This window comes from Clupea harengus, chromosome 7, assembly GCF_900700415.2.
Source record: "Clupea harengus chromosome 7, Ch_v2.0.2, whole genome shotgun sequence".
NCBI lineage: Eukaryota > Metazoa > Chordata > Actinopteri > Clupeiformes > Clupeidae > Clupea > Clupea harengus.
Window position 1 is genome coordinate 8,722,323 of NC_045158.1, and position 23,175 is coordinate 8,745,497.

General features: G+C 41.4%; 1 protein-coding gene across 3 annotated transcripts; it reads right to left on the minus strand.

Moving 5' to 3' along the window:
* Positions 1 to 1,655: 1,655 nt before the first annotated feature.
* On the minus strand, positions 1,656 to 22,645 carry tango2 (transport and golgi organization 2 homolog (Drosophila)). 3 transcript variants are annotated; one of them, XM_012816017.3, is made up of 9 exons: positions 22,489 to 22,645; positions 20,929 to 21,057; positions 16,216 to 16,304; positions 11,617 to 11,736; positions 10,734 to 10,848; positions 3,276 to 3,343; positions 2,735 to 2,882; positions 2,322 to 2,426; positions 1,656 to 2,191 (listed from the first exon to the last, which is right to left on the minus strand). In XM_012816017.3, the coding sequence occupies exons 2-9, from the start codon at positions 20,982 to 20,984 to the stop codon at positions 2,071 to 2,073; spliced, it is 822 nt and encodes a 273-aa protein (XP_012671471.1). In that variant the 5' UTR covers positions 20,985 to 21,057; positions 22,489 to 22,645; the 3' UTR covers positions 1,656 to 2,070. The 3 variants fall into 3 exon arrangements, with proteins under 3 accessions (XP_012671471.1, XP_012671470.1, XP_031426250.1); XM_012816016.3 differs by having other exon boundaries at positions 2,735 to 2,885; XM_031570390.2 differs by having other exon boundaries at positions 3,210 to 3,343.
* Between the last annotated feature and the right edge of the window lie 530 nt (positions 22,646 to 23,175).

Genomic DNA, 23,175 nt, shown 5'->3' on the forward strand with positions numbered 1-23,175 from the left:
AAGAAATATGTTTCTGTTATGAATGGATCACTCAAAGAGAATTGGAAATCCATGTGACTTTTCCTCTTTTTATTTAAGACGAGCTGGAGTGCAATCAATGTAGATTAAACCTTAAAGTGAATATAGGGAGATTTTTTGACAAGAATAGATGAACGAATGGGTACAGATCATGCTGGGGCAGGGGGGCTGGGAGATATTTGGTGTCTGGTAATCAGACCATCTCTCTGCAGGTGCTTGCAGTGTTTGTAATGCATCAAAACGTCTCATTAGTCCATGCCTGGTTAATGGTCCAAATGATGGAATATTCATTGAAACAAAGTGCCAGATCAGCGCACCTGCTGAGCGGAGGTGCAGTGTGTTCCAGAGAAGAAGATACGCATCTGACCATCAAATTCGGTTTTTTTCACCAACAATAGTTTTTCAGGAATTTTGAGAGTATTACTGACTAACATCTCCAACAACTACAACTGCAAACAAATGGAGACTAAGTGAGGTTGAGGAGTTGCAGTAGTGCTTTTATTAACAACATATTCACAGGGCATGAGCAATTTCAAACACTGTTGTGTTTCACAATGGTCTCGAGTTGTTTGAACTGTGAAAAGAAACCCAGTGCTCTCCCTTCTATGGTTACAAAAATATAAGGAAAATGTACCTCTTTGTGAGTCCGTAAGTGGGAGTTACTGAGAAACTGCGTGTTCTTTTCTGGCTAAGAAAAAGTGCACAGATTTGTGGGGGTGAGGGCATATTCACAGGGGTAAGACAAAGAATTTTTTAAAGCCTCGGTGTACAAAATTGACCCTGAACCTACCAAAACAATTCCATTTTTGTTCTCCTGCTTCAAAGTTCCTAGGCCTTGTTTTTGTTTCATTCTTCAATGGAGAGAAGATATTTTCTGCCAAGAAATGTATCCGTCTAAGAACTTTGGCAGGTAACACTTTATTTGGACAGTCTGCCAACAGATAGTTTGTTGAAAGTCAATTTCAGTCTTTCTAATTGACTGAACATTACCTTAACCAAACCCAACCCCCCCAACCTTACGATAAATTGTAGTTAACAGAGTTTGAACAGATAGTTTGTATATAAACTGAGCATGTGCAGATAGTCTAGGGAGGACAATCCAAATAAAGTCTAACACCCTTTGACACTATGGTTAAAAACTAGCCTGCTTCACTGTGCATAAACACTTAACCATGGTGGTTTGAACATCCTCACAATGGATAAAACTGATCATTGTCCAATGCTTGTTGTCCAAATTAGATTTCCCAAAAACTAGATCAACTGGAAGGGCACTTGGGGAGCAGCCCTCCAGCAAAACCAATATCCCCTTGATTCAGATCTAGTACAAAATGTAATGGGTTCTTCCTTGGGCCATGCTGTACCCCTCCACCAAGTTTCATGAAAAACAGCCTGAAAGTTTTATCGTAATCCTGCTGACAGACAGATAGGTAACCAAACAGCTATGAAAACATAATCTCTTTGGCGGAGGTAATAATTCATTACTTAACAGAACTGAGTGATTCTGGTCAACATGGTTGGACAATATTACAACTGTCAAAACATCTCATCCAGACATTTCTATGGTATCAAATTTCCTTCCATAAGCAAACAACGACCCATTAACAGAAGGCCAAATATTACAAATGATTACTACAACATCAAACTTAGGTTATTTATTGGTCTCCTAAATGGAAAATACATTGATTCTTTGGCAGAAAGCATCAAGCCCACACACTGTTGAGATATCTTTGTTTTTTATATTCAATAAAACTGAGTTCATGATAATACCACCGTTTTAAATAATGTGATGCATCTTTGTTGTACCCACACCTTCAAAAAGCATACCTAAGCCAAGCTTAAACATGGTTTCCAAAACATGATCTCAATAGTGCAACCAGTTTGGCTCACGAAGCAGTAGACAAATTTCACTCCCCTTCTTCTACCATAAAACCCTCTGTTCTTATGTAGTAACGCAGGTGGCCATGGCTTCTGAGAGTGAGGTGTGGGGGGGCAGGGAAGAGAGGAGAGAATCCCGGAAGGCACAGCATAAATGTCTCCCCCTAACTTCGGTGTTCACTCGTTGAGTTGGAACTGGAAGGAGTTGGTGCTCCACCGGCTGATGTCAGAGTTGATCATAGTGCGCTCTGTGAAGGTCACGTTCCCTGCTGCGTCGATGAGGATGATTGTGTTGGTCCTGAGAATTGAACCAGTAAAATCATTTTTTGTTATAGACGATCACACCAGTCCACTTGAGGAGGGGATGGGTTGAGTGCCGCCCTCTGAAGCGAGTGCGTAGCTCGTTATTAATGATAGGAGGTGCTCACCTTGTGCCGTATCCTGTGGCTCGGACGCACACAGCAGACAGGGCGTGGAGCATGGGCTTACTGTAGCCCTGTCCCTGAGTCTCCTGTGCTGGGTCAGGATTGTTTCTGAGGAAGAGGAGAGGAGTGAGGAATAGAGGAGAGAAGAAGAAAAGTCAGAACAGATGCAATATTGGAGAGAAGGGGAGAGGGCAAGGGGAAGTGTTCAAAGGAGGGGACTAAATGAAATGACAAGAATAGGAACCTTTTAATACCATGATGATTTCATACAGGCCCAGATGTCCAATAGTGAATTTTTTTTAAATGCTTTCAGCATAAAACAGCACCATGCATAGACACATACACATCAGAAAATTAGACCTGCTCAGAACCATGTCTTTTCCCAAAGGAGGAGAATGAGAGAAACCTTCACTCACAGCTCCTCGTTGTTGAGGATTTGCAGCAGTTCCTGCACCATGCCATCGGGGGGCAGTGTGCGCCCAACCACATTGGAGAAGAGTTGCTTGCCATGCTGCAGCTTCCTCCACGGGGTCTCCAGGAGGGAGTTACTCAGCCCGTAGATTCCTGCTGGAACAGCCAGAGTGGTCACTACTAGAGAGCTGTGTGAAAGCGGCCAGCTTTCACTCAGCCAGGTGGACACAACCCCCCCCCCCCCCACACACACACACACACACACACACACACACACACACACACACACACACACACACACACACACACACACACACACACACACACACACACACACACACACACACACACACACACACACACACACACACACACACACACACAGACTCAGAGACATATACATGTGGCCGTGGCATATGTGTCTTTCTTTGCTTTTAAAAACCAGTGGTGTGAAGAGAGGATGTGACTAAACAAACATGCCTTGCATCAGGGAGCGTATGTGCGTGTGCGACACAAAGCTCAGACGAACACAGACACTGAGCAAACCTGGCTTCAGACGGATAGGTTCCGTACTGCCTTTGTTTCCATAGTAACACACCGTGTCTTCATTGGCCCTGCAAGAGACAGATCGAGGGAGCTGACAATAATTTACACACAGCAACACTGTCGACAAACAATAAACGCAAATCTTCCAGCTATTTTTAGACTTGGTGGCTTGGGGCACTGGATTGGGTTGACAAAACGCCCCGTAATTAAAAATCATAACTAGCGCTATTGTCACAAAAGTCAATCCTCATCGGGTGGCCATGAAAACAGCTGCCAAAGCCATCAACCTGACACAATGCACGCTGATAATCAGACCACACACAAAACGACTGCTCTGCTTCAGAGGTAGCTGGGAGCTCAAGTCAGCCAACACCGCACGCAGCACTGTGCACATTTTATTACCAGTGAGGTACTGGGATATTTCAGTGTCAAAATAATAGGAACCATGTTTGTGTGGAGTTTCTATAAATAACCGGGGGACAGAAGAACAAGCCTTATTAAATTAGGCCGACGTTCAGGGTTCTGCTCCTCTCTACATGTTCATTCCATCTGATTAATTAAGGCAAATACACCAGTGCTGCTTTGCAAATTTGTTTATGCCACAGTTGACAATTAAGTTGAAGAGAACTAGCGACTGTGAAAAGGGCACTCGTGCTGGCAAAGAGATTGTGTCTTGAGCAAACTACTCGGAGGGAAGAATTAATCAGGCAAGTCAGGGGGCTTGAAGTCTGCGCTTTTAAAACCCAACAACTTTGTTTCATGTTTTAAACAAACAACTGAAAATAAACATCTTCTTACGAGAAGGTTACATAATGTTTTATCAACAAAATGTTATAAATAACACACCTAAATCAATTAAGAGAATGTATATACCACTTGACCATTTACTTTGAACCCACCACATTATGCATTCGAATGGATCACGCAGGTGTTTTGTGAAATGTTGTTTGCACGGAGTGCGGTACAGCTCACAGCATTGGGCTCCGAGAAGTCCAAAACGAAAGCACTAGACAGTGGACACTAGACCGAGAGGCTCTCTATGAAGCCTGGCTATCAGAAACATCATCTGTGCTGACAGAGACTCTGGATCCAAACAATCCAAATCTTCCTGCTCTCTGATAGTAATCCCCCTTTCCTTCACTGACCTGTGTGAAAAAAATGGATTATCGAGAAAAAAAAAGCTCAAACATTCTCACTCATTTGCATTCATTTCTGAGAACTACTAAGACATACTGTACGTATGGGGAGCTAGCGATCTATAGGTGTTCCCGGGTAAAAAAAAAAGTTCCAGGTCAGTGGTTTAGTTATGACAGAGCAGCCTTTAGCTGAGACAGTAGAATAAAGAGATGCTGAGAGAGAACATGTTTTTCTGTGGGTGCTTTGAAGTTAGCCCTGACAGACAATTTATCAGTATGCATCATAGGACATTCTCACACATGCGGCTTCAGTAATGAGCAACATTGCACCTCTTTTTTTAACATCTGCTTGTATTTTTCTGGTCTTTAAATGGGCAGTTCAGGAGGTGGACTATCTCAGCCAGCTCTTTTGAATGATGGGACACAAGTTTCATTAGCCTCAGGCCATCTCTTTTAATTATGCTTCCATCAAGCTGGGAAACACTCTGGTCTATTAGGCGAAAAACCATATTTACAAGGAAAGGTCTAACACAAAACCAATCTGCAATATAAAAGTGGAGATATAAATAAATGAATATAAACAGGTCCTTTTTAGAAACCAACTCACTGTGACAACCGGCATCAAACAATAGCCAAGCATGTCTAATCACACATCCTAAAAACAATGGGCCTCATTCTCGAACGCAGTTAAGAAGAATTTAAGAAGAATTTAAGAGGAATTTCTTCTGAATTGGATTTAGGACAACATTTGGCATTCATGAAAGTTTTCTCATCTGGGATTTGCTCGTAACTTCAGAAGACTTTCCGAACTCGAAATAGCAGTCGTAACTCGGCCAGAGTTTTCTCAAATGCGATTCCTTAAAAAACCACAAGATGGCCCACGGGTTTTTTGAGGAATCGCATTTAAGAAAACTCTCCGTGTTAATGAATTTGTGAGAAATCGTTGGTGATTGCGTTCACATCAACTCTACAGATCCTCGGATTAAAGTATCATTAACAATTACGTTTCACATGTAGGCCTATAGTCATGATTCTACGAGGCACCGTGATGTCATAAAATAAATAAAAGCACTACACCGGAATGCTGCGAGCGTCGTTTGGCACTGCCGTCTGTGCAAGTACGGCAATCCAGAATTTTCAAGTAGTTCAACGTTGGTGGAACGAACTGCCTAGCACGACCAGAGCAGGCGCGTCCCATTCTACCTTTAAGAAGCTTTTGAAGACCCAACTCTTCAGAGAGCACCTCCCTTCCTAACTGGCACTTCGACTAGTGCTTAACTTGCACTTATAGCAGTTACATTCCTGCACTTCGTTTTTATTTCCTATTTCGTTTTTCTATTTCTTATGTAAAGTAGTATTTATTGTTACACTAGGTCTCTATTGCTCGTAGCTTGACTGTTCTATCCCTTGTACGTCGCTTTGGACAAAAATGTCTGCTAAATGACTAAATGTAATGTACAGGAACACTGCTGTTGCTTTCGTGTAGATTCGGTCGATTCCGACTGCACACGTCACTACGGTTGCGTGCCCTTATAAGGAGCTGGCAGGGCGTGTATGTATGCAAATTCAGGAGCACGAGAACGCGCTTTCAATTTAAGAAAACTCTTCCGGGGGAGCACAGCCCAGAAAACTTCTGCTGCGAAGGACCACATTTTCAAGCGTGCATGAATTTGGCGGATGTCTTTTGCTTACGTTGTTTTTCCGAAGCCCGTAAGAAACATTTCAGAAGAAACTTCAGAAAATGTTCGAGAATGAGGGCCAATGCTAACAATCTATATGGACTGATTTATGACTATTATAATAGTTCCTGAATTTAAGACTCATACTTGTTTAGCTTTGCTTAGAGCAACACCTTGGTGCAACACAAAAAACTGATACTAAAACACATCCATCAAGAAGAAGAATTTTTCAATTTTAATTAAGGGCATATTTACTGCACAGCTCCACTAAATTAGGACATCAGAGCTTCAAGAAACAGATCAGGGTGGTACAAGGTTCTGAGTCTTTTATGCCTTTTTATTTATTTGTTCTTCTTCATCTCAATGCCCTCCTCTGTTTTGCTTGCGGTTCAGCCATGGTTTTGGAGCCAACATCACCCATATCTTAAACAGGCGCTGATGTGTAGTAAATCAGAGAAATCTCCCCAGAGAGCCTCAGAGAGCTGTGGAGGCCTCAGAGATGGTGCTGATGGAAATATTGTGCAATTGCTAGGATACCCGCACCATCCTCCATGGAGTATGGAAATGAAGCGAAGCGGGCTCTCTCACTGGGCAGAACTGGCACACAGACAGGAAAACTAAATATTAACCACAGTTATGATTATTTCATGATCTATCGCTTCTCTCTCTGGTGGAAGCAACGTAAACCAACCGTGTGCAGATCATCTACTGATTTCCTTTTAATGCAAATGGGATATATAATGCCACAAGCTGCCTTAAGTTTTTAAAGCTAGACTTTTGAATAAGAAAACTTCAAAACCTCTGAATACATTACTGCTATACTACTATAAATACATCTACTTGTGTGAGGAGAGTGCAGCATCTATGATTGGTGGTGAATTACTCTGAAACAGAGGCGTATGCTGCAGAGCTCCCGAGGAAAATAGTGATTTATTAATGGCGGCTTGTAAGTGGTGGCTGGAAAGCTTACATAGATAATCAACAGAACGCAGAGGGAAGGGTGTGAAACGTGTGGTGCCAAGAAGATATTAAGTAATAATCTCCTGTCAATTCCTCACATTTGAAAATACAGATTCAACCCCCTGAGATAAAAGGAGAAGCCAGACAATAGCCAATCGTGACTGGCCCAGATAACTTCAAGGATAAAAACAAGATCTGGAGATGAAACTAGAAGTCAAACATAATTTAATACAAGTGTCCTGATACAACCCCTTAAAATTCATGATGGTTTTTATCAGCTTAGCTGTAATGCTTTTAGGTGAACTGTCAGGTGATTTAAAATGTAAACATTTGCTTTTCTTTTAAATGAGGTGAAGACTTTTGTAGCTGTACAGCTACATAACGTTTGCATAATATTTGGTATACTGTGTTATTGAGAAACTAGAGCCATTTCTTACATGCAATTTGAGGATGTTGTGCAATCAGTAGTCAATTAACATGCAGTTTTACCAAGACTGCTATTAATCAGTCAATAGCTGTTAAATAACTATTTAAATGCAAATTTTGCCATTCGGATAGAAAATCTTGAGGGGAATTGCTTGAAATGAACACAATATCTTCTAAATCAAATAGGAATTTAATTCACAAAAGGGGTTGGGTCACCTCCCAATTCGCATAGCTGTAATGCGACTAAGGTTGATGGAAACGGGTTTATTTGCATGAAATTGCATTTGACAAGATTTTTTTAGGGGTTTTCATTAATGTTGGCCTGACAACCTCACACTTAAAATATGTGAATGAGTTGGATGGAAACACAGTTGTGTGTGGCATTGCGTAGCAACCACATTTTCTGTGCAAAGCGCTGTTGAAAAGCGCCAATAGAATGCAGTATTCAAAACATAAAAAGTCCAAGTTGAGAACCTGAAAAGATTGACACGGAAGCATGTGTCTTAACTGTGTCATTTTTGTTGTGACAAAAATATTCCATCAGTCCAGAAAGGTAGTGTGAAAGACTCAGCTGACCCCACTTAGGATATCAGTACAACTAGATGTAAGCATACTGCTTTGCTATTCAATTATCCAAATCATAGTAAATTAGGTGCTACTGATTTATCATACCAAGTCATCTGCCAATTTGATGCACTTCATTGTATTATTGTTAGTGCTATTATTAATGTAAGTACTTTTGTAAATTGTAGAATTAGATGTAGTATTGTTGAGATTACTTTTGGGGTCAAAGGTATCAATCTTTGTGTACAATTTCACATAGAAAAAGGAGTATGCACAATCCCACGATTTGTATATGGAGGTTTTTCGTCACAGTTGTCAAGAACAGCTTACACAAACCATACGCCCATTATGCTGGTCAAATCAGCGTAAAATCATTTGCACTTGAACGCGCTTAGCTTCCACTTACACATTTACCTTTCCATGAGTTGAGAGTTGACACACCTCAAATTGGTCGGATTAGCATGTATATCTTCCAGGTAAACCTCTCCATGGAAGGCGGCCTGTGGATTAACTTCAAATTCTTATGCTGCACATCCTGCAGGTGTATTAGGGGAATCAGTGGCTCAGGTCTGTGTTCAAAGTTAAATTAGGACTAATATGCTAAATAAAGTGAAGGATAAATGAAAATATTGACAATGTATGTCAATGTATTGACAATGTAAATGTCAAGATGGTGGAGCCTTAGTCCTAGTTTTCATTAACTATAGTAACCTGCTTCCAAGGTGCCAAAACCAGCATCGCCTGAGCTTTGGTATGATGAGCAAAGCACAAGGGCAAAGGTAGACACACTTAATTTTCTTCAACCGTTTTTTTTTCTGCAGAACATGTTCTAGGGAGGAAAATATGACATGTTTACGCTGGAGAGGTTAAGGTTAAGGTTTTGTACCTTAACCTCTTAACTTCAGATTCTTTTCTCCCCTTCAATACAGAATGATCTGCTCTCTTAACAACTGTAGGCTAACCATATTAATGAATGAAATTAAAATTTCAGTGTATTTTGGTTACTCTCAACCTTAATCAATCCTGCTATTGGAAAAAAACAAGATTTTTTAGGCCACTCACCATTACCAATTTGTTATTAATATAAATGACTATTGATTCTCCAACAACATATGGGTTGCTGGTTTTCCCCCCAACTGAGCTTTTGCAGTGTGTTGATATTACTTTATCAGAAACTAATAGGCCTATAATGAGGTTGTTTATAAAAAGGCAAACAAATAAATAGCAGTTGCTACTGCAGCTGCTGCTCTGCTCCCCTTCATTAGGGGGTTTGCAGCTCTGTTCTGTCAGCATCCATACGTCATGTTCTCTGCACGACGCAGACCTGCGGGCTTGGACCAGACAGAGAGAAATGGATCGATTTCAGCATCCAGGTGATGGTCGGAAAATGGTATACATCACCAGCTATAAAGATATTACTTTCTGTCTGCTCCCCACCCCAAAACATCTTGTCCATGTGTCTTCTGTTAAGACCGCGGAGCAGAGATGACAGCTGTTACTTCTCTTAATATGGTTGCCCCTCATTTCCAAATGGCCCTTCTAACAAAATGAAACATTTCCTGTACGAGATTAAGTGCGGATCAGACACGAAGTCGTAATATATGTGCGTGGCGCCATTTGGAGGCGACACGAGGAGCTGGACAATCACAAAAACACAAATAATCTCCAAACTATTTACGGGCAGAATTGTGGTGTGGGAGACAAAGGGAAAGTGTGGCTTTGAAACTCCGCCAAATCACCTTGAACTTCTTCCTGCCATGCGAATGAACGGAACCCTTTGTCTGAGCCAGTGGTATATATACTCAGACAGCACTTTGATACTGCCCTTCACACAGGGAGCTTAAGAGACGGAGTAATGCAATGGAATAAATAGCCTCTGTCTTTTGTATGGAAACATCACAGGAACCCCAAACCGAATCTACTCAGTAAACACATTCCCTTCGCTAGAGAGAGACGGGGGATACAAATATATATCTATTTCACGCCCCCTTAGCAGCCTGGTCGTGATGTGAGCACAGACAGGTGTTCAGACTGAATTCTAAATGGGCTCTCTTGAGCGTCTCAGTCTGGAGAGAGCAGGTGGCTGTTCCCGAGCGCCCGTACTCGCCCTCAACGATCCAAGAGACGGGGACAATGCCATCTCTGTTTCATTCTGATCATCTAACACAAAGCAGCCGTACAGAGACGGCGAGAGAGAGAGAGAGGGAGAGAGAGAGAGAGAGAGGGAGAGGGAGAGCGAGAGAGAGGGATGCACTTAACCACTACATTTCCAATGTATCTTTGAGGTCATCAGTTCTCCCAAGTCCCCAGATCAGCTCAACAGAAACATTATGCCTGTTCACCGATACTTAGAGGAAGCCATTTCTGAAGAAAATATTAAGTCTAAATATTTTAAATGGCCGGGGACTTGTATGAATATTTTTCCTCCTCCTCTACCCTACATTGTGAAGCCTTTGGCTAAATGCTCAGTGTTATTTGATAAAAGGAATGATTCATGAAATTAAAAAGCAGTTGGAAGTTGTCGGAATGTGCTAGGCTTTTTGTGAAAGTGGCGATGCTGAAACTTTTCTGCTTCACAAAACAATCCTCTCTGCCCTCTTTGCACCTTCCGTGACTGTTTTGTTTAAGGGGGAGCTGTGCTCAATCAAGACCAGACAATTTCCCAATACGAATCCCGCCCAGCGATCACTCACTTGAAATCTGCCGTTAGGAGGTTGAAGCCGTTGTAGAGATGCCCTTCACTTGACACCTTGCGAAGGTAGGAGAAGCTGTCCAGATTGTCAGTCAAGTAGTTAGACACCAAAAAGCCTGGAAAAAAAAGAACAGAACAGCAAGTTCTAGGAGTGAACCTACAGTGACTTAATTGATAGAATGTTTTGAAAAAGGATTAATGAAAGGGGTGCTCATTTAAGCCTGCATTGATTTACCATGGTCGGTGCACACAATGTATGTTTTTCCACAATCAATGCATGCAATGCCCTGCAATCTATGAAAACAATTAGCAAATTAAGTTTCCACTCTTATTCTCAGTCATGGTTTCCATCCGAACTTGAGAACACAGAATGCTGGACATGGTCTGTTTGTCTCCACCCTCATTCTCTCACCTGCTCTCCTGTTTGATAGCTGAATGAGTACAGAGATCATACCAATTGGCACGGACCACAAACACTCTCTCAAATGGTATTGTTTTGTCAGACAAATGCCAGAAATGTGGCTTTAAGGGGATCAGAATAAATACGTCAGGCTCACTTAGACAGCCGCGATCATTAGACTACAATGGTTTTCCCTTCCAACAGATCCACATCCAGAACAGACAGCTGGTGAGTGACTGGGGCTGAGATACTAAGCCGGACACACATACAGAACCAAGGAAGGGGAATGGTTTCCATTCATTAAACAAAGTAAGCATGTCCCTTTACTGTTGCTCCTGACCTGGTGGTAGCTTTGAGTCTCTGCTGGTATACTATACATAGAGGACAGAACATTCAGGAGGTTTGCCACAGGTTTGTCTGTTATTTTTTCCACAACATTAGCCATCTGTAGTCAACACTGAAGCCTATTTGTTTTCAGACTCACCTCTCCCCTGTGCATCAGGATTGGGCCGTCCCTCCAGGTAGTTGGTCAGTGCGGCCAGCTTCCCCCTCTTGCTGATGCCCAGCCATGATCCACCCTCCTTCCCCTCCTCCAGGTCCAGGCCTTCAGGAGATGACAGGCACATTACATATGTGTAGTGCATTGACATAAGAGCAAGCGTTGGGAGTACTTTGTGTCAGAGAAAAAAAAAAAAAAAAGAATATTTTAAACTTGAGGCAACCTCTCCCTTTCTCCAATGGACAGATAGAAAGTGCAAAAAAATGCACAGTTCTCATTCAAATCCCCGTGAAAGAGAACATCTAAAAAAGGTGCAGCAGTGCACTTGGTGCAGTAACAAAAAAACAAAAAAAAAAAAAAGAGGCAGGCAGAGAACCTTGGAGAGCACGGGTGTCTAGCCAAGATCTCAACCCTCGAGAGAGAGAGAGAGAGAGAGAGAGAGAGAGAGAGAGAGAGAGAGAGAGAGAGAGAGAGAGAGAAAGAGAGAGAAAGAGAGAGAGAGCAGGGATCCTTTGCAGAGCATCTGAACTCTAAAATGAAAGCGCTCTATTCTCTGCATCTTTATCAGCGCACAGTGGAGCCGGTCTAGCAGGGGTAAGCCTCGGTACAAATGAACACTCCTGCCATCTGCCCTTTGCGTGAAAATGATCTCTCGAAATGATCATGACCACCAGCGTGCCAATTACACTCTCTGCAGAGCACACTGAGTGTTTTGGGATGATAGATAATGCTCCGAGACGCATACACAGCTCTTGGACGTTCAACTGGTGGGTGAGGCAACATCGAGGTCAAGATCAATACTTCAATACCCAGAGATGGCCCTTTGCATGCATCTGCACCAGTGTTGTATAGTAACGAAGTAGAAATACTGCTCTCAGTAGAAATACTTCGTTACTGTACTTAAGTCGTTTTTTTTGGATATCTGTACTTTACTACTTATATTTCTGTTTACTTTTACTTTGCTACATTTTGCAAAGAAAACTGATACTTTTACTCCGATACATTTCCCCTGAAACCTTCGTTACTCGTTACAAAATCAAATCATCTTTAGAAAAAAAAATAATCATGAGAGTGACGAGACCAACGTCGGGGACTGTGGTAGAACACAGACTGCAAGCAGGTTTGTCGAATCAGTGGTCCTAGCGCACGTTAATGCGCTATTGGCCGTTCGCAAAAGCCCCGTCCTCTTAGTTACTGTTGCTACGTCTTTTGAACTCGTTCATGCACTATACTGTCTGTCAGTGTCAGTGATTCTTTTTGGAGTAATATCTCCGCGATATCCTCCAGATCAAGGCAAAATGGACTGCAATATGCAATGGAAGGATATATCCAAAACATTAAGATCAACAACAAAGGGGACACAACAATAATCGAAGCAAAAGCATACTCAATCAAAAAATGAGAAACCCCACGACCTCTTCATTAAATGCCAGCAGCACAACCTTGTAGTCATGTTCTTTCACCGCTGGGTAAGATCTGTATATAATATTTCAAGCTAGCTAATAACCTACAAAGATTATTTATTCTTACTCTTGATTCCATCTCTGGCGAGGTATCTAGCTAGCTAGCTAGGATGGTGACAATCTAAAGTACAGTACAGTAACGTAGCAGTGTGGAGCAAAATACCTGCTAGTAACGTTATTGTTCAAGGGATGTGTGTGCATGTTGCTGAAAGTATTTCACAGTCACTGTACCGATAACTTGCATGTAAAACTGATGATCCTGATGTAATGCTATGGCTTTGTATGAGATCGCCAGGTTATTGCTCTCAGGTTGTGCCTTATGCATACCTTGGGATACTCAGGAGCCCATTCACAAAATGTTACAAAGATTAAAATGTAAATGGCTTTTTGGGACGTTTTGTTTGAAGATGAACAAAACATTTTTCAGTTTCAAGTAATGACTGGGTTGTTATTTTCGGTGCTGCTTTAGTATTGCCTATTGTGTTCAAATTGTGTTCAAATAAGGCCCAGTTTATAAGTATGCTCATTCTCGTCGGAATAAACTTCATAATTCTCAAAATTCTGACCCTTTGCTTTTTTATTAACAGCATTTACTTGTACTTTTACTTTCAATACTTAAGTACATTTAATATCAGAAAATTACTTTTGATACTTAAGTACAGTAAAGATCAGATACTTTAAGACTTTTACTCAAGTAGTATTCTAAAAGGTTACTTTTACTTGAGTCATTTTCCAGTAAGGTATCTTTACTTTTACTCAAGTATGGCTTTTGGGTACTTTATACACCACTGATCTGCACTAACAAGCTAAAAAGACAAGGCAATATACTGATGAGACAAATGGTGCATGTAGTTAAGAGACCATAAAGCCTTTGTTGAAACCAATACACAACCAACTAAGGTTGTATGTTTTCTGCTCTACAAGCACTGAAAGATTCACACACAATGGCAATTCCCTAGCAGCATGAGCACCACTATAAGCTACAGACGTGGACAAAATTGTTAGTACCCTTCATTTAAAGAAGAAAAAACCCACAATTGTCACTGAAATAACTTGAAACTGACAAGCTCCAGTTTTGTCTCGTCTGTCCAAAGGACATTCTCCCAGAAGCCCTGTGGCTTGTCAATATGCATTTTGGCAAATTCCAGTTTCGCTTTTATATGATTTGCTTTCAACAGTGGTGTCCTTCTCGGTCGACTTTGGCTCAAACAGCGACTGATTGATTTGTCATCAATTTTCCTCTTGCAGCCACGTCCAGGGAGGTTGGCTACAGTCCCCTGGACCTTAAACTTCTGAATAATATGTGCAACTGTTGTCACAGGAATATCAAGCTGCTTGGAGATGGTCTTATAGCCTTTACCGTTAACATGCTTGTCTATAATTTTCTTTCTAATCTCCTGAGACAACTCTGTCCTTAGCTTTCTGTGGTCCATGTTCAGTGTGGTACACACCATGATACCAAACACCACAGTGACTACTTTTCACCCTTTAAATAGGCAGACTGACTGATTACAAGTTTGAAGAAGCCTGTAATGCTAATTAGAGGACACACCTTAGTTTAACATGTCTCTATGGTCAAATTATTTAAAATCTTTTCTAGGGGTACCATCATTTTTGTCCAGGCCAGTTTAATTTTTTTAATTTTTTTTAACTATTCTGTTGAACCACAATTCAAAAGCAATGTCTGATTTTCATTAGTTCATTTTCAGTATTTTTTTATTTATTATTACTTTTGTCAGTTTCAAGTTATTTCAGTGACCATTGTGGCTTTTTCTTCCTTTAACGGAGGGGTACCAACAATTTTGTCCTCGTCTGTATGTCTTTTTGTCAGTTTAAATAAAGGGACACCTGTTAAATGATGCAGAGATGTAGACTTAATGCAGTGGAAGGGCACCAACGCATTGACACTCATGCGTTGCGTCACCCTTTTGCTTTGTTCTGTGGAGGTCTCCATCCTTCTTGGACAGATAAGGCCTTCGATGTCAGCTCCAGGATTTACGGTCCCTGAGCCACATAAAGGCAGTCATCAATTAAATACCACCTATTGGTGTCTGACCCCCAGATTACGGGGTGAGGGTGCGACAGACAAACAACGGCAGGCGTTGCCTCGCTGCATGTGGGACGGGGTGATTGATTTATGCGGCATGCGGGGGGGGGGGGCCATCAGTCAATTAAAGGGAGTTTTCCTCCTGGCTTCGATGCCTTCCAGTGAATAAGCGGTTTGTCAATGTGTGTAAGTGGGCAGAAGAGGTGGAATAAAATAATGCGGAGTAGCCGGCTTGCTGAGGAGAATTATTTTCTCATACAGACAAACTTGACGTCTGATTTGTTGAGTACTAGGTGTTAAAGCTCATTACTAACCTTCAGTGCTAGTGTATATCAAGGAAGCAAAGGTTGCATGATATTCAGGTAAAGGAAAATCACATTGCTATAAATCAGCACTACCAATATATTTAAATAGACAATACATTAAAATAAAGTACAAGTAATGGTAACATAAGTAGGAGTAGCAAGGAATAGCCATCTTAACTAGTTGAGTATTTCAGCCTTTGTAATGAGACTACTGCATATGCAAAACATGAAATGACGGACATCCTTCAACCCTTGAGGACACCGGCCTGAAAGTGAAGCAAGGGCACAGAGGAGCGATGGTTCAGTGGACCAACAAATAACAGCCTAGTATCTGCAACAACTGCAAGGTGAGAGGACATTTCAGGAACGAGAATTTCACACTGAAAAATTGCCTGAGGCAATGCCCTTACCGCTCAGCATGAAACACTATGTGTCGACTACTGCTGTTTGTCTTCACTCCTGCTAGGTTTTACTATGCTGCACATGAAGTCAGAGCAAACTGTGGTAATGTGAAAGTGCTTGCTTAGAACAGTGAAAATCAGTGGCCTGTTTACACTGCAGTGCACTAATTCCGTTCAAATCAGCTCTGTTGACATGGAAACCAATATCTGCGGCTATGAAGCAAGTCTTTGCTGAGGCAGCTACCGAGCATGTGCCAGCAAAAGACAGAGGCAAAACAGAAAGAGAGTTCGGGAAGATTCTGGGCATTTGTGTCCCATCAACCTCAGAGATCAGTGATGTATGTTGTCAGAAAAGGCACTGTACTCACCACTAAGGATCTCATTGCTGGATCCCCAGAAGTCTGCTGCCTTGGACGGACGGTTGTAAAATTCATCTCGGTTGGCAGCCAAGATCAGCCTGAAGGACACATGTCAAGCAGTGAAAATCACACGCCTCCTGGTCTACCACACAAACAGTGTGTAAGACAGAGCAGGCATTACACAGACAATAATGGAATATTGGCGCGGTGCAAGATCAAATATATGGGAGTCTGCAAAAGATTAAAACGCCCACACAGCTCTGCCACTGGGGTTGTACAAGTAGTATTAAGGCTTAAAGGCCCATGACCCAAGTTTACAGCTTGTTTTATTGTTGCTGTTGATGTCAATTTGTAGCCCGTTTTTTCCCCCCGGACGTCCACAGAGACCATTCTGAGAATCCACATCTGTCCATGAGAGAGAGAAAGAGATAGAGAGAGAAAATGAGACAGTTAGAGAGGGACAGAGACAGAGAGAAAAAGAAAGAGAAGTGCCGAGTTGGCAGAGCCCGGTGGTTGTGGTCATCAGTCTGAGCACACACACACCCCCTCCCCTCTGTCCCTTCAGAGGCCGCTGTGGGAAGAGATGGAGAAGCAGCTGTCTCTCCAACATTACACACACTTCTCTGCAACATTCTTGGTAGACCCATCCCTGTTACTGTCACAAGTTGTCTCTAACTCTCTGAACGGACATCGGTCCCATTGCCAGCAATGCAAGGTCTGGACAAAAATAATAATAATCTTATTGTACAACCTTTCAGTTAGTTAAGCACAGTGATAACATGTCTATTTTTTCTGCACAAAAGTGGGGAAAAGGCACAGTGCACAATGCCAGCAACAGATGTGGGTTGATTTACAATTTATAACATAAGTGAGTGGTTCACGCCAAACATGTTGGAGACCAAGATAAGGTTGTTCGGTTCAGATGGGGTCCATCTGACCAAAGACTACTGTGTGCTTCCAATATTCATCAGGCTTCTTTTCATGTTCTATGGCAAAAATGTATCTGGACGATTTTTGTCAAAGAGCTGTTCGGCTAAGATGGGGTCCAGGGGATATAGATGACACCATTAATGCCTGCTGTGGATATACAGAAATACTGGCTGACAAAATGGCTTGGCAAAAGGGGAATATTCCAGCATGATAACAATCCAAAGCACACTGCCAAAATCACTCAAGAGTGAGACAACGCACTCCAATATCTTTAATCTTAAATTGTAAACGCTTGGTGTCCTGTCTACATATAGCTCTTTTAATATAGTAAATCTTTTTTTATTTAACATGAGAGATACTATACTGTTTAACTTAAAAGTAATGCCATTACTGTACAGGGATAGATTGTTTTAATCATTTGACTTTCAAGAAATATTGTACAGGGGTGTTGTATACTGTACCTCTGACAATCCCCACCCTCAATCCTGACTGTAAAACAATAATAAAAAAATAAAACTGTTGCTGGGAGTGTTGCTTGGCTCTAAAAGTCAGTTTCTGAATCCATGCAAATGGAGGAGCAGGTGTTTCCACCAAAAAGAAGGGGCAAAATACAGAGTGAAAGATTACAGGTTGGAAGAATAAAAAAGAAATCTCTACTCTGGAATCCTCACAGCAACTGCGCTCCATCTCTCCGCTCAGTCAGCCAATGGCCATCACTGACCCAGGGCTCATTATGATGATGTATTGGCTAACTGGTCTCAACAGATTGACACTGATTACCAGCACAGTTCCAGCATATGGACTCAAGCATTGCTCTTGTGTGATGTGCCTCAATCATCTTCATTTAACGGCAAAGGAAAGGCCACGTGAATGTTGTGGATTAGCTGCAGCATATGGGCTCAAAAGAGTGGAAGGTGTCCAGTTCTTCATCAAGTGAGAACAGAAAGCATTGCTAGGCTGTCCTCTAAAAAACAAATAGCATAACAACCATAGCATGGTTGATGAAACATTATAATCAATAACCAACAACAAACAACCTTGACAGTTGGGTGTGTATGTGTGAGTACTGCAATACCGGCTCAACAACTTAAAAAGCACTTCTGCCTTGGACCAGTGCAATGTCCAATATATTCCCATTAAGAGTAATTCCAACAAAAGTTGATGCCAAGTGGTGCTTCACTTGGTCCAAAGCCTTTACAGACTCAAGCAGGAACTTTATCACTACTTGGCTTAATGCTGCGTTTGACATTAATCTTTGGAGACTTTTACTAGCTCTGCACAACTGTCACTTATTTAGCACAGCAATGGCGCATGACTTAGTGACTTCACATTAATGTGCTGCTACTGTCCATGAATCACAACCGGCAGCCCGTGCCCCCCACACACACACAGACACACACAGAGAGAGACACAGACACACACACACACACACACGCAGAGAGATACAGACACACACACAGAGAGAGAGACACATACACACACACACAGACACACACACAGACACACAGACACACACACACAGAAACACAATTTCTCTCTGGCTTTCTCATCCACTCAATTCATGTTTGGCTCGTGTTTTATGTCAATGCTGAGACAGCAGAACGTGCCAGTTGAGGATCTCTTCAGCTGTGGAGCAGTCATCATGTGGCGGCCTACATTTCATGCCACGTTCCCAAGAGCACCATTACACATTCGTTTGCAGTTATTTTAGCATGTCAGCCCACAACATGAAATTTAACTGAACACACAATACTGTTCTGCGCCTTCACATAATAACACTGACAGATATGGATTTTTGGAATTTTTGGCTTAAGTCTATCAGCAGTAAAAGGCATCTCACTTTAAAATATTAGGTTTATGGATTTACACTGACATAAAACATTCAGCCTAAAAATTTCATCAGGGCAAATGTTTTCAGGGCCATAGACTACTCTATCTAAATATGATGTATGATATAGAAGGCCATCATTAATATATTTCCAAGGAATATATTTCCTTTTTTTTTTGTCCTGAGAGTCAAGGCCTTCAACAAATCCATGAATTCAGACAACTTGGTATGTAACAGTAGTGCTTCCTTTGCATGCAGCCATGTTCCCACACAGAGCAGGGGCAGAGGATCTCCTCCGGACACATGTGAGGGTAATATGAATCACTCCTGACCTCTACCTGCAGTCAACCTGCACAAATCAGATCTGCCACGACTGAACCAATTAGACAACCTCTTACGTTGGAGAGACAGTCTGTATTCATGCCGCTGGTTTTATTCCCTCTAGCAGTGACCCCCACAGAGCATAATGCACATATTTAGTCAGTGGTCATAACTCTACCCAGCACAGCAATCATATTCAATTACAGAGAGAAAACAAAGCATAGATGAAGGGCGGCCATTTCATTGTGTAACTCAGTGTAATAAAACAGTGTGTTTTCCATCTGAGGTAAAAAAAAAAAGAAGCTTACATTTAAATCAATAAACATGAACGTGAATTTATCCATAGTCCAAGAGCATTACGTAAATTGGGCTACTGATAACTGTAATGATCTTAGAAACAGTTGCAGCTTTCACATAAATCGTTGAAAAGGACAATTCCTTTTTTGATGACAAATCCACCCAAAAGCCTAATGGGGGGTCAACTGTGGTGGATAAAAGGCTAATGACACACAATCATTTCCAGGATAAGGAGCACCATTTCAGAAACGCTCTCTGTTAATGATGGTGCCCAGGATAACGATAATTTGTTGGCTGCTCGAAACCGTTGCAGTGTAATTACAGGAGGGCAACAGGTGTGCAAGTGATTGAAATACCCCACATTCAGCTGTATGACAGCCAGGTGTCCCATGTTTGCTTGTATTTCCATGAGCATAAATGGAAAGTCTATAATCTGTCTGTTTGTCTGTGGATGAATCATCACATTTGTCCATGTGTCACAATAATGAACCAAGAGACCATAGATCAAAAGATGAAAAATCAATTTTCACCCACCCACTGTTTATAGGACCCTAATTCTACAGTTTGTAGGACTGTCAAGAGTATTCTTGCATAAGCATTGTTCTGGACATACAGCAAAGCCCAGCCTAGCCCAGCCATTAGGTTGCAATTAGCAGAATGTATTTCCTCCGCAGAATTCTCAGTGTAGGATTGGACATGTGTACTGATACGGAACACAAATTTGCACTTCTCTAATATTTTGCTGTCTAACCAAAAATACAGACATTGTCTTGCATGATTTGACAGCAGAGCCATAATTAGATAGATAGGGTGTTAAATCCTCCATTAGGAGATGGACATGACTTTCGAGACAGACACTGAAGCTCCTCCAGTCTCAACGACTGTATTAAGCTCTGCTTTAATCACTCAGTCAGGTGTATTGACTACTTCATAGCCACAGGCCATGACATTCCAGGACCTTCCCTGGGAGAGATCAGATGGAATTGTGGGAAACCTAAGCTACAGGGGGTGTTTTGGCTGTCCTCTATGCATTCTCCTCTGAAAGCTGATTGAGTGGAACCTTTAGCTGATCTCCTATTGGTCCTGACTCAATACAATGAGAGGCAACAGTTAGTGATTCATAAGATGAAAAACTAGACTGACCAAAGACAGGTGCTCTTTTCATAACATAACAAGTCCAACTATTCTTTCATGTGAATAAAACATAAAAATTGACCATGATGACAATTACAATTTTACAATACTCCAACAAAGCTGTCAGTACTTTGTTCTATATTGAAACAACTAGTGATGGAAGAAAAATTAATGAAACTGTCAATACATTCTTTGGGTGTTTCAGCTCTTACCTGTAGGCATTTTTGGATGCAGGCCGTGGGTCAAACTTGAAGAAGATGATACACATGGGAGTCTTTGTTTGGGGAGAGCTTTTTCATACAGTGGGTGGTACAATCAATTCTGAAACATTGTGATAGGGCCTGTATGTGTGTCACAGAGGGAGATAGAAGGTAGAAACAGGGAAAAAGAAAACAAGAAACCTACTTAACCTTTTTTTCAGTTCAGTTCACTTAGATAGTGTTTACAAAAGACACCGTTAAACCTTAAAAAAACTAAAAGCAATCATTTTCTCACACACTTCACTCCTTTCACCACAATCCTAGGGATATAAACGCACTGTGGATGATCAACCATCCACATCAAGTGCTTCAACAGAGAGTGTGTTGAATTTTTTTTCATAGAAATGTCCTTCTTCTTGACAGCATGAGGGCAAACATTGTTTAATAACCTGTAATGCACCTCACCTTGTCACCAATATATAATGAAGTATTTCACAAAGAAAAAGTGCAATGCCAGACTTTTTTAGACATGGTAATATGTCTAAGACTCCAATGTCAAGTCTGTCAATTGATGCCACCGGGTGGAATAAGTAATCGTTGAAAGATTATTATTAGCCTATGAGAGGAGACAGTGACAAATGTATGGGGGTATTATTTATTTATTTATTTTAATTACTGTCTAAGTAGGGTAGTTCACCTCCATTCAAATGTAATCTTAGGGGATGCTGACATCAGCTTGTGGAACAAAGTAGTAACGATAACACTAAAGGGGCAAAGAGTGATGTGTCAATGCCCTTTACCCTGAATTGAGCAAGCCATTCCTGGCCAATATACTAGCTTGACTTATCATGCTTCTCACAGCTACTAAGGTCGCTTATTTCGAAACTATTCGAAGATATGTTTACGTCAACAATACAGCTGATGCACAGTTACTAGTTATATTCATACGTTAGCCTGTTTCTTGACAAATCAAAACAAAGAGCTGTTTCAGCCTCTCAAAATGTATCAGACATAAAGTTTAACCTAGGGAAATGCCCCCCTGGCTGCTACGTTGCATTGAAGTAACCAAACTGTATAAGCGTTAGATAACTAGCGTTAGATAACTAGCGTCACTATTTCACCTTCATAGCATGAGCTAGCCAGGGTTATGAAGTCAGTTGGCTAACTCCACAATGTAATCTAACCAGGTAAAACCATCTGTCTGGCTTGCTATCAAGCTAAGAGGTAACTCTAAGCTAGCTAGCTAGCTAGGTGGGTATCCTTGGAGCAGCTAACTTAAGCCACAATACAATGGCTAGGTACTTCACTAGCTGGGTACCTAAAGTTACCTACCGAGTTGGTAAGATGTTAAACAAACACCGCAACCAGCATCTTCCTACAATCTTGCTTTTAGCGATACATTGAGCCTATTTGCTGCCTTGGCTTGTCAGGGGAGCTAGCTAGTTTCTAGCTTAGTTCATATTTACATATGCTAACAATCCTCAGCTGTCAAATGGTTGCTAAATAGCTTGCTCTGACAAATCAGACTCGTGGCCTGAAAGTCAACACAACATATTTTGTTAACGTACTTACCAGTCCATCTGTCAAAATTCCACATACTTCTCAGGCACACATCTTAGCACAGAGGCCAGTTGCACTGTCAGTAGAGCTCACGTTATTTTTGATGTCAGTAGAGTAGACTAAAATGATTGGCCGCTGCCTGGTAACAAGGCCAGCCCCATAACTGCTGCTGGTCCCAGTCAGGATGCAACTCAATTGTCTAATTTTTATAATTTGTTTTAGCTTGGCACACCCCGTCTGTTTATGGCTGCAGACCTATAAAGCAGGTTATATTTGCTTAATGGAAAAACTATGGTTATGCAATGCTTGACACATGTAGGACCTGTGTGCAGGTGAGTCAGGTGCACAAAACAGAAACAGTAAGTATGCTTAATTATAGACATGCATAAATATCTGCATTTAGTTGTGGCAACACTGAAATAAATGTTTTACCAAAGTGACATCAAAAAGGTCATCCAACCAATCCAATAAAAGGGATATTAATTTATCAGGGAGAAGTTTCTGGCCAACAAGACATAGGCCTATTTATCCGATCATGTAGACAAAGGATGATAGCGGACAGTGATTGGTTATGATTATGGATGTAATAACCCTTTATTAATAACCATTTATTTTCTTGCTTTAGGCTCACATGCTCTGTACATGCAACCAGATAACAGTCATATGCTACAGTTATCAATGACTACATGCTCATTCTCC

Coding starts and splice junctions, on each gene's coding strand:
- tango2 (XM_031570390.2), bottom strand. CDS start 20,984: ATGTGTATCATCTTCTTCAAGTTTGACCCACGGCCTGCATCCAAAAAT. Junction 11,737..16,215: donor CAGCAATGAGATCCTTAGTG/GTGAGTACAGTG, acceptor CATCTCCTGAAG/GCCTGGACCTGGAGGAGGGG. Junction 3,344..10,733: donor CTCCTAACGGCAGATTTCAA/GTGAGTGATCGC, acceptor TGTCTCTTGCAG/GGCCAATGAAGACACGGTGT.